Source organism: Andrographis paniculata, unplaced genomic scaffold (assembly GCF_009805555.1).
Source record: "Andrographis paniculata isolate CXL003 unplaced genomic scaffold, ASM980555v1 Contig11END, whole genome shotgun sequence".
NCBI classification, from domain to species: domain Eukaryota; kingdom Viridiplantae; phylum Streptophyta; class Magnoliopsida; order Lamiales; family Acanthaceae; genus Andrographis; species Andrographis paniculata.
The window spans coordinates 2,766,278-2,778,234 of record NW_026137391.1 but is presented as its reverse complement, the minus strand read 5'-3'; the positions used below and the strand labels follow the sequence as shown (position 1 = coordinate 2,778,234).

General features: G+C 36.5%; 1 protein-coding gene across 1 annotated transcript; it reads right to left on the bottom strand.

Annotated features, from left to right (window-relative positions):
- Positions 1–6,178: 6,178 nt before the first annotated feature.
- Positions 6,179–11,732, bottom strand: LOC127249872 (PH, RCC1 and FYVE domains-containing protein 1-like). The gene is made up of 9 exons (XM_051272928.1): positions 11,242–11,732; positions 10,758–10,844; positions 10,383–10,472; positions 10,166–10,252; positions 9,971–10,081; positions 7,387–9,495; positions 7,153–7,299; positions 6,634–7,055; positions 6,179–6,509 (listed from the first exon to the last, which is right to left on the bottom strand). Exons 1-9 carry the CDS (start codon positions 11,287–11,289, stop codon positions 6,341–6,343), a joined length of 3,270 nt encoding a protein of 1,089 aa, XP_051128885.1. The 5' UTR covers positions 11,290–11,732; the 3' UTR covers positions 6,179–6,340.
- Between the last annotated feature and the right edge of the window lie 225 nt (positions 11,733–11,957).

Sequence of the window (11,957 nt, the reverse complement as noted above, 5' to 3'; positions counted from 1 at the left end):
TTTTCTTGTCTTAGGTCAAGTATGCATCTGATATTATCTCCCGTTTGGTCTGACAGAGAGCAAGATTACCCTCACACATCTTAAGATAAACATTCGCCTTACCCCTTGGGATGGTTGTTTTCTTGACGGTATAACTCTTTATCATCAGTCAGTTATATATTGTCCTAAAATTGCTCATGTTGTACATACTATTAGTTAGTTTATGGCTACTCCCCGGACTACACATATTCTTCGCTATATCAAAGGTATACTTCTTCATGGTCTACACTTTTTTGCTCACTTGACTTTGGTTCCTGAGGGCTACTTTGATACAAATTGGATATGTGATCCCACCGATCGTCGCTCTATTATTGATTTTTGTTTCTTCCCAAGTGACTCTTTAGTTTCTTGGCACATTAAAAAATATATAATCTTCTTTAAGTCAATGTTGAGTCCAAGCATCACACTCTCACCGAATCTACATTCGAACTCTTGTGGCTTCACTAGTTATTGTCTGATCTTGATACCCCCAAGTCATTGTCTCCTACTCTTCACTACGAAAAATCAGAGTGCCATACAGATTGTGCATCATGTGTCCTCCACAAGAACAAAGCATATTGAGATCAATTATCATTTTTTGAAGCAACACGTGGTTTATCGGTTTTTAAAGCAACATGTGGTTGCCAAGATTATTTTGTTACATCCTATCTCCACCGAAGATCAACCTATTGGTCTCTTCATTGATCTTTTCTTCTAGGTCGTTTTCATATTCTCTTATGCAAACTCAAGTTAATGTCTATAGCACTACCTTGAGTTTGAAGGGAGTGTTAGTATATACTCTTTCCGTCCCGCCACAAATGACTTATTTTTCTTTTTTGTCTGTCTCACAAAAGATGACTCATTTTTATTTTTAGTAAATTTATTCATTTTAAATATAATTAACAAATAAAAATCAATTTAATTAAATTTATAACTTCTTACACGTAGGACCCACTCAAAACCCTTTTATTTCTATCTTTCTTTCAAATAAACAAATATTTTTATCTATATTTAAAACTTCTCATTTCTTATAATATTAGTTTTAAGTTAATTATGAATAAATAAATATATTTTTTGTTTTGTTTTATAGTATAGAATTTTATTAATTACAAAATGATATCCAAATTACATATATTTTATTGAGATATAATACTAAAAATATTAAAAATACCAAAAAAAACTACTCATAGAAAAAATAATAAAATAATATCATAACTTATTATTAATAACTTACAAATTTAAACTACCTAAAATACTGTGTCCATAACCAAATGAATCATCTTTGCCGGGATAGAGGGAGTATTATATTGGCAAAATTATCTATAACTCCCTTATGATTTCGAAGCTCAGCGTAAATTCCCTTTTACTTTAAAAATTACATAGCGCCCCCATATACTTTAAAAAATATTGCATGAAATCCCTCTCTATAGTTTCAAAACTCAGCGTAAATCCCCACTTTACTTAAAAAATTGCATGACGCCCCCTTATACTTTCAAAAACACAACATACATATATACAGAGCAATCGCAAGGGATGGAGAAAAGTAGGGGTGGGAAAGAAACCCAAACCAAATTTAATTTTTTGTTAAACAAGTAAATTCAGTTCAAATATAAATACCACATATATGATTGTTTGTTTAGGTTCGATTTCATATTTTAATATTTTTTTTAATTAACCAACTTGAGCTGAATATATTTTTATTTTTTAAAAAATTTATATTACTAATTGTATAAATTATTGATGTTTAGGCAGCCACTGTTGGGCATAAAAATACAAAATGGGCAAATGGATGACCACTACCTATTATATAGACTTTGTGATTCAAATCAAACCCAACCCATCCGGACCTAGTATCTTAAAATTGATTCTCATTTTCAATCCCTAAACTTCATCCTGCCTCCCTAAACTTCATCATGCCTTATGCACACACAGGACACATTGATGTTGATGCAACCACAGTTGAACTTGAAATCATCGTCGTCTTCTTCAACTTTTTAAATCACTGTCGTTATCATCCTTGGCTCTCCCTAGAAATATGAATTTCCTAGTTTTCATATCTCAGTTTCTACAAAGTTATTATTTATATACAAATCTAAATTAAAACTACTAGTGTTATATTGAATCATTTGAAAATGTGTAAGACAATTATGAATTAGATTAAAAATGAAGAACGTATGGCTTAAAATTGAAACAAATAACAATGCATTGCATTATCAACCCAAAAAGAAAATGAATGAATTTACTGCTGTTAATTTTTTTTGACATTGATCAACAAGAATACTATAAATCTCTTGCAAAATAGATTGTTGCTGATGAGATGTCATTTAGAATGGCAAAATCAGAAAAATATCGTGATTGCGATGGGTGTCATTCAAACTCGATTAGCAATTCCACTATGAAGAACACTTGTTAAGGACATATTGGATAAGGGTAGAAGTTGGAAAGTTTCTTTTTAAGGAATTACAATAGTAGTATTTGTCTCACAACAAATATTTGGGCATCTTGTCAACATATGAACTATGTCATTAAATGTGAATTTTTATTGATGATGATTGGAATCTGCACAAAAAAAAAAAAAAAAAAGAAAAGAAAAGAAAAGAAATTGAATTTCTCTTTAATTCTTACTCACTCGGGGTATGCAATTGAAAAAAAAAAAAAAAAAAAGATTGTTTGGTGGCATGGAAGATTAAAAATATTTTTGCTATAACGATTGATAATGCAAGTATGAACGATATTTGTTTGAGATATCTAAAAGATAGATTGAAAAAGCAATGAGTGGCTTTAGATGAAAAGCTCTTCTTACATATGAGATATGGTATGTATATTTTGAATTTCATTGTTCACGATGAATTGAATTAAATAAAAGGTTCAATAGAAAGAATTTGACATTCTATTCTTCATGTAATGTTTTCTTCTAACCGAATACAAATATTCCAAAAGTTGATAGAAAAATAATTATTGAATACAAATTTTATTGCTTATTTGGATGTTGATACGAGATGGAATTCAACATATAAAATGTTAAATTCCACCTTAAGAGTAAGAGATGTATTTGATTTGTTAGAATGTGAAATTAAAACATATAATGAAGAATTTGAAATAAATGACTAAGTGCCACCCACAAAAAATAATTGGTCATATGCACGTGGATTTATTTCTTTTTTAAAGTACTTCTATGATACACTTGCAAAAATCTCGGGATCCAAGTATGCAACCGAAATTTATACATAAAATAAATTTTTCGTATTGTATATAATATTCAATCAATAGTAGAAGATCTAGATTTATGGTTAGATCAATAGTTTCCAAGATGTCTATGAAGTTTTTAAAGTATTGGGGGATTGGAAAAGTGTCAATCAAATTATTTATCCTGCAACCATTCTTGATTCTCACTATAAAATGTGTTTGATGAATTTTATTGTCAATCGTGTGTATGAAAAAAGTGAAACAAAAACATTGCTTCAATCAGTTCATGATTTTTGAAAATAATGTTTGATTGTTGGGAATTTTGGCCGTTCAAGACTTAATCCAATGATACCTTCGAAAATAAAATTAATTGGCCCACTCCATAGTCCGATCCACTGGTTCGGCCCAATCCTTTAATCCAATATCCAAATCCAAGCCCAAACCTTTAACCCTAAGCCCAATCAATTTGGTTAGTTTTGGGGTAGTTATTAGGTTTATATTAGAGATGGATTTTGATGTGAGTCGGTTAGAAGAGACAAGTAAAACCGAACTATGAGGGAGAAAATCCAACCTAGAGAGTGACTGGGAGAGCAGCAGAGGGAAAGAGTGTTTCCGCTGAGTTCTCCGGTGTGTTTAGAATTCCTTTCCAATGGTTGATTCCGGTGGGTGTCGAAGCTTAGAGTAAGGAGCCGACCTTCACCATGTTGCGTGATACCTTGGACAATTCTCACACTATGAACTGAGCCAAAAATCGTCATCCCTTGCCCTTGGTGAAAGAGCGATAGAAGGAAGGAGGAATTGTCGACTGCTTTGTTGGAGAAGACAAGCCGTGGAAGAAACCTGTTTCGCGGTTCGTCACTGCGCTGCTAAATCGGAAGACAGCCGTGGTCGATCTGGTTGATGTGGGAGGATGCCGCTGCCCGTCGCCGATTGCCCAGAGGAGTCGTTGATTCGGAAGTCACCAGAAAAGGAGCTGCAGACATCGTGGTTGTTCATCGGAGGAAACCTGAAGTCGCCGCCGCACGTCACTGCCGCGCTTGGAGGAGCAGAGCCACCGACCGCCGCTAGAAGTCCGACCGCAGATGCTGCTGTGCGCCAGCCGGTCGTCGGCTGCGTCGATTTCGTCACGGGGGTGGGAATTTTAAGACCGAAGAGGAAGTATTCAATTCCCATTTCATTTTTATCTCCTTTAATTGAGTTCTATGCGTGCTTGTTCGGTTTTTTCTCAATTTTAGGATTCCAAATTATGCCTTGAATATATCTTTTATTAATATGTGTTAATTTCATTTCGATTTTGGTATAATATTAATATGGATTTATTCGATAATTCACTTCCGCCAACTCATTGTCATAAATTTTGTTTACGATTTATTGTTTGATAAATTCAAAAGATTAAGGAATAAATTCACAACATTGATGAATACAATTCGATTTCAATATTTAATATTGAAATAGATTCATTTAGCCAAGCTAGCTTTATACTGTAGTATATTTTACCCAAATTGATGATCTTTAGAAAAAAAAATTACAAAAAAAGTTCTTTTACACCAAAATTTAAGGTATGTTCCTTTACCCCAAATTTTTTAAATTTTATTATTTTGATTCTGTGTTTCTCTAAACCAAAACTATCAAAAGAAACATACCCTTACTTTTAGTACCAAATGATCTGTTATAGATCACTTATAGAGTTCTTTTATACCGAAGTTGGTTGAAGCACCCGTATGTATACACATGATTGGATTCAAAAGATTAATGATTTTAAAAAATAAAAGAAAGTATTATTCTAAATTATATACTAATGTTACATATACTAATGTCATCTTTGTCTATTATTGTTGTAGCATGTATGTGTATTCTATTATACAATATAATTTAATTTAATTGTAATTAATACTATATTTTTATCTTTTTTTTTTGACTTTTTTTTTTTTTTTGAAGTATGGAAAATAGATATCTTAGCTTTTAAAGAATAACATCAAAGTAACTACATCAAAGTAACCAAATAATTCATGGTAAGTTTTTTTTTTTTAACAAATATTTATTTGTAGATGGATATTGATTATTGTGTTGAATTATAGTTTATATAATTTTATTAATTTTATAAATTGATTTGACAGAATTGGAAGATAGATGCAAAACTATTTTAAAAAAAAAAAAAAAAAAAATTGGCATTATGGAATTATGAATGTTTTCTTTAAATAATTTGGTGACTTACAGATATATTTTTTTAAGCCCATAATAGATTTGCAGGGATGGATGCATGAATTTCAATTTGAATATGCATGTGCTTATGCCTTCATAACTTCATTTTTTTCTTATCGGATTCATAACTTCATTTTGAAATAATTGAATGTATATTTTGAATTATGCATGTGTATTAGGGATAAGCATGTGTCTTTTTTTTTTTTTTTATGAATAACTTTTTTTAATGGCATTATGTTTTAACATTTGATACTTTGCATATGTTTTGAGTATTTTTAGTTGTTTGTTGTATATATTTATTTTAAGATTAATTTGGGTTTGATTTGAAATATTTGTAAATTTTTTCAGTTAATTGAAATTTTAATTATTTTTTAATATATTCATTTTTTAATTCGATTTGATTCAAATTATTGGCAAATGCTGCTAATATTTTTTATTAACAAAAGATTCGAGTAACCGAAAATTTTGTGATTTTGAATATTGGTTTGGTTGGATTTGAATATAACAGGTGTATTCTTCTACCAATTTCAAGAAACACATTCTTCTCCCAAAAAAAAAAAAAAATAATAATAATAATAATAATAATAATAAATTAATATATTACCTACACTCGTTATTTTTATAATAAAACAAGCACACCTCTCTCTCTATATATATATATAAATATATAAAGGTGCCCACTCTAAAGAAAAGAGTTCGAAAACTGCATCAGCTCAGGTACAAAGAAACAAACAGGTACAGAATTCATTAATGGGACCATAATAATTAATTTACCTATATATGAAATAAATAAACAACACAAATAACCAAAAAAAAGTGTGGCTTCTCTGATCTATCTATGGTTAATTCACTTTATCCATCCAAAATAATGGTGTTGGTGTTGGTGTGTATCCTATGAAGCCTGTGCTTTTGCCTCATTATTCTCTGCCGTGTTTTACTGCTCATCACCCTCTTCACTCGCCGACGGCGGCGGCGGAGCAACGGCGGCATCTGGTGGCGGCGTCGATATTCTAGCAGGTACCGTTGGAGCATACTTCCTCAGTAGTCTATCTTTGTTTTCTTTCCACCATTCTTCCGCCTGCTGCTCCGAAAACCTTCTCTTGCTGCAGAGACAGAAATCAAATAGAAAAACTCCAATGGCTGATATTCAAGAAAAGAAAAGATATGCATAGCAATGGACATTTAGACATTTCTTAGATGAAACGATAATCATTCATACGTACGTACCTGAACCTAACTCGTTTGTAGATTTTGGTTCCATTGGAAAGTTGGATGAGCGTGACATACACGCCTGGTTCGAATTGTTCGATGACTTCCTGTCGTCCCTCGAGCCTTACAGCCTGAGGAGCGCTGCTCGGGCGCCACTCTGAGTTCGATTCAGTTGTTGAACTCGAAACAGGAGTGCCGTTGGCATTCTCTGATGAGTCTTGTACTGCTGAATTGATACGATATTCGGGCCTATGATTATTGGCGTCGGCTGCCTCTGATTTGTCGAAATATTTCTGTGGCTGATTCGCAAGTTCTTGTGGGAATGATCCCGGCGCTTGAATGCTCGTCGCGTCTAGCAAAGACTCGACTTGAGCATACAAGTTTGTCAGTACATCGCTCTTCGACACCTCAGGCGGCAACTTGTTAGAAATTCCCTTCAACTAAAGAAAAAGAAGTCGCGGCGTGGTGCGACACTTTAGCTTAGGAAGCATCGGAGCGAAGAAGATAATCGAAGAGGGATACGAATGAATTGCTTACTTGATCGGTGATGGATTTGATCGCTTGCATCGCTCGAATGCACCGGGAAGATTTATCGGCAGCCATTGCATTAGCTTCGTCAGCCATCTTCTTGAACTTCTGAATCTCTGTATCCTGAGCTTCACTTTTCTGTTTCAAATTCCTGACCTGAGAACAGAAAACGATGATGATGATCATGAGAATATATATAGGCCAAAGATCAACTTGTTAACGAGTCGAAATTTTGTTTCATACCTGGCCATGGAGTTTAGAAATTTCTTGTGTCAAATGATCGTTCGACTTCTTCAAAGTATCGATGACGCCTCTAGAGAACACCGGGGTAGCAGAGCGCGGAGGGCTCGGTCGTCTCGAGTAAGGCGACGCAGGCCTTGGGTTCGACAACGGTTGAAGCTGAGGCGGAGGCTGAGGGGGAGGCTGCGGCACGCCACCTGGCGTCATAACAGGCTTTAGAGCATACTGAAGTGCGCTGAGAGAACTCGGGAAAGCAATATCCTTGAGTTGTAACAGAGACGGGACTTGGGAGGCGCGGACAATGGAAACATTATCGGATCTTGCGCCGCCCGACTTGATCTCGAGGTACTTGACGGGCTCGATGGTGGGCGATAGCAGCACCCGCGAATGCCTAACCTCACCCCCCCTGTCGAACCTCGAAGTAGTCATGTCCATCGATCGGCGATGGCCAGACGCTCTTCGCCTAATAGTCGTGGCATGTCCGATTTCTGCAGCCTTCTTAAGCTTTAGATAGCAGGAGTCGCACACTCGGTGCGGCTTCCCAGGAGTCGGCGCAAGGGCGGCGCGCAGCGCCTTCTTGGAGCTGCAGGCATGGCAATGCACCAGGCCGCAGTTGTAACAGTTATGTCGTTTTCGGGTGAAACCGAAAGCCTGCCGACAAGCCGTGCAGATGGATTGATCTGCACCGGAAACCCATTTATGGATGCATATACTGGCGGTGTAGTTCGAGCCGCAGGCGATGTTCCTCACAACCTTGTCCTTCAGAGCTTCGACTAACGTTGGGACACTGCGGTCTTCGGTGTCCCCGTGTCCTAATCTTCCATTCGCCCCTCGTCCCCAAGTGTACACTTCGCTCCTCGACGTGAGGACTGCGACATGATGCGCGCCGCAGACAATTTGCTCGACAAACTCCCCGACTAATCGCTCTTGTACTAGAGTAGGCGACTTGCCCTCCGCTTGCGGACTTCCCAGCTGGCCATACGCATTGTTTCCCATCATGAAGACATGGCCAGAGGTTGTAAGGACAGCAGTCATGTTATATCCACAGGCTATCTGATGGATGTTGTAGTCGATCATGTTCGACACACAGGTCGGATAAAGATACGGCGCCTTGTCGCCTTGTCCTAACCTGTACTTATCGCCATCGCCCCAAGTGAATAGCTTTCGAGAAGGAACATACGTACCAGACTGATTTGAAACCTCGACAATAGCAGCAGTATGCCACACACCACAGGAAACAGAGATAACTTTGAGTCCACTCAATGACTGCACCTCCTTCGGATACAGAATGCTCTCGCGATCACCATGGCCGAGAGCTCCAAACACTCCATCCCCGAACGTGTACAATTTCCCTGTCGAAGTCACCAGCGCCGAATGCCACGAGCCACAGGCAACCGACAAAACAGCAATACCTTCTAAAGGTCCAGAAATTCTCTTTGGAATCCAATGGCTATTGTCATTGCCTTGTCCAAGAAGTCCAGCCATATGAACACCATCTCCCCAGGTGTATAAGTCGCCGGATGATGACAGCGCGCATGTGTGAAACTCGCCACAAGCAATGGAATCGATATTTGTAACAGCAAGAAATTCGACTAGTCTAGGACGACTATAGTCCCTTTCACTCCCATGACCCAATCTGCCCCCAGATTCCTCTCCCCATGTAAAAACTTCACCTTGCCTTGTAACTAGACCAACATGCCGAAGACCACAGGAAATCTGATGCACGTCGAGCACTATATTAGTTTCTAACGGTTTAGGGGTTAGTATATCGGCTTTTACAGGAATTGGAAATCCATTTCCATCTGTTGACAGTCCATCACACCAAATTTCACCCCATAGATAAACATCGCCGAGTGATTCTAGATCGTCTGGTCCAGAACCTTGACTCGAACAACTAGGAGTGCTTGAGACGCTAATCCGAAATCCATCTGCACCACTCGTTCTTGGTTGCATATTTGCACTTTCAAACCCCACATGTGAGCTTAAACTATGGCAGCTAATATCACGTAGACTTGCCTCTCTAGTGAGTCTGCCGTAGGTACCAGTCGATGAGAATTCTAGTGTTCCTCCCGATGGGCGAATATCTTGAAAGAAATCTCCAGAACTTTGTACCTGAAAATGAACATTATTGAACTTAATTAGATCCTTGCACAACCATACATGACTAACCAAAACAAGTTCAATTAGAACTAGAAACATTATAAAGAGTTCGTATATATATGTTGCATCTAATGGCCGTGATTTCGGATGTTATGCCATCGTGGCATATTTTAAAGTCAAAGGGTACATCAATTATGTAAAAGATGGATAGCTTCAATTTGTAACAGTTCAACAACTAGACAACTATTGCACTTCTCAAAAGCTTCATCACAAGCAAAAAGGAAACCGATGTCAGGCAATAATCAAGACAAACTATCAATTAATCAACCCAAAAACTTATTATATATCAAATCAGTTAAATAATGAATGCACAACTACAAGAAACTGGGTGCAACAATGTCATCTGGGACAAAGAATGTGACCATATGACAAAAAAACAGACATATATATATGTTGATGCAGGAGTAAGAGGTAACAATGAAGTTACTTCATAAGGTATTTCACTTTTGGCACGCCTGTTGCGAGTAGCACCGCCTGTTGAGATTAAAGACTTCAGGGCAGCAAGCCAGACCTCAGTTTCGGCTTTGTCCTTGCAGATCTACAAAAGAGAAAATGGAGAGGAGATGAAGTAAGTGTATGCAAGATTGTCATGTCCATTATAATTGTCGAAATAAAAACAGACCAGATCAAGAGATCTCTCCCCATCATTGTATATCAAGGAAAATGACAGGTACTCCTTCTCCGGGCGCAAGTATCTTTTGAAAACAGGCTGTATGCACATAGGAAAACATAAATTCAGTTTCAGTTTATATGTTTGATTCATGATTGCTCAAAGTAGTTTCACTTAAGAACATGAGTTTTAAAATATATACAATTTCAATCGAATATTGTTAACTCACTGTTCTCTGTCCAGGAGTAATCCGTGAAACAGAAGATAACATCAACTGCCTTTCTGCTCCATGCGAGTTCCAAACTAAAGATGTTTCATCCTGTGACACAAGCATAAACCCATTAAACGCCAAACATTTCAGGTTAAAACAACCATTTTTGTCAAGATATTATTAGATATAGGGGGTGATCACTGATCAGTATGATGCTTTCTTTCCCATACAATAAAATTCTTACTATTACTAAAGCACTGAACAACCTAAGAAAAGCAAAAGCTAAAATGGAAATTGAGAATTTTAATTTAATTTTAACAGAACAAAATTACTTTCAAAGGTGCAAATATTAATCCAATAAATCAACATATAAAATCAGAGATCATCACTTACATGAGAAAGTCTGAAAGTTTTGAATTTAGGCTTTCCTTTTCTGCTGTATTTGATCAACTGTGTGCCTTTCTTCAAAGCAATGAGTGCCTAACAAAACAAGTGGCATAAACAGCAGATCCACACTACTTAACCAATCAAATTGCACAATGGATTTCATACAAATCATGAACTTGAACAAATAGCCATTCTTATCGGATACTTTAATCACATAAATGAACCCATATATATATAACCCTTCTTTGATCTAACCGGGAAATCCTTCTTCCACAAAACAGGGCAAAACTATAAACATTTCTTAACCTTAATTAAAAGCAACATTCAAAAAACAAAGAAAAATACACATGCTTAATGGAAGCACACTGTATGATCTAATGAAAATTCCAACATCCATAATCAATAAGAAAAGTTACATACAGAGACATTAACACTGATCGGAATGGCTAAAATTGGTATCGATAGGAGATGTAGGGAGGTGTGATGGTACCTGATCAATGTCACGGTCAGGAATGCCATAACTAGCAGGATCTGCCATTCCATCTGAAACAAACCTTGGCTCTCCACCCAAGAAACCGACTTATTGTCCCAACCATCAGTATAGTCTTCATGGATGACGACGCCAATGCACTGCTCTTATGTGCCTAATCATCAACTTCCTCAGATTAATTGATCGATTGAAACTAATGCTAATTTTCCTTGTATCTCCAGATTTCGAAATAATACTTGCTGCAACACTTGGATTTGCCAAAAACCGAAATGTTCCGATCGATAAAATTAGGGTTGATGGATCCAGCTGGGGGTTCACCAAGAATTACCAAAAGAATGCAAGAATTTGGACGAATTCATGATGTTTGTGGAGGCAATCTGAGATGGTGATGGAGGTTGATGATGGTCGATGATGAGAGAGAGAGAGACAGAGAGAGAGAGAGAGACAGAGAGAGGAGAAGGAACGCAGAAAGGAGATTAGGAGAAAATTCATTTGTTGGCAACTGAAGAGAATTGGGATGCGAATTTGGCGCGCTTATTTGTCCTCCTTAACCACCTTTTATATATTGCATTTTTTTTTAAAAAAAAAAAAAAAAGAAAAACAATCTTTCGTATACGTACATGTGCATATCCATTAATACGATACATATGCATTTGTATGCATAAATTAATTACGAAGTAAGAGCTTACTATTGGTTAGATTTTTTAAGTTTTCTT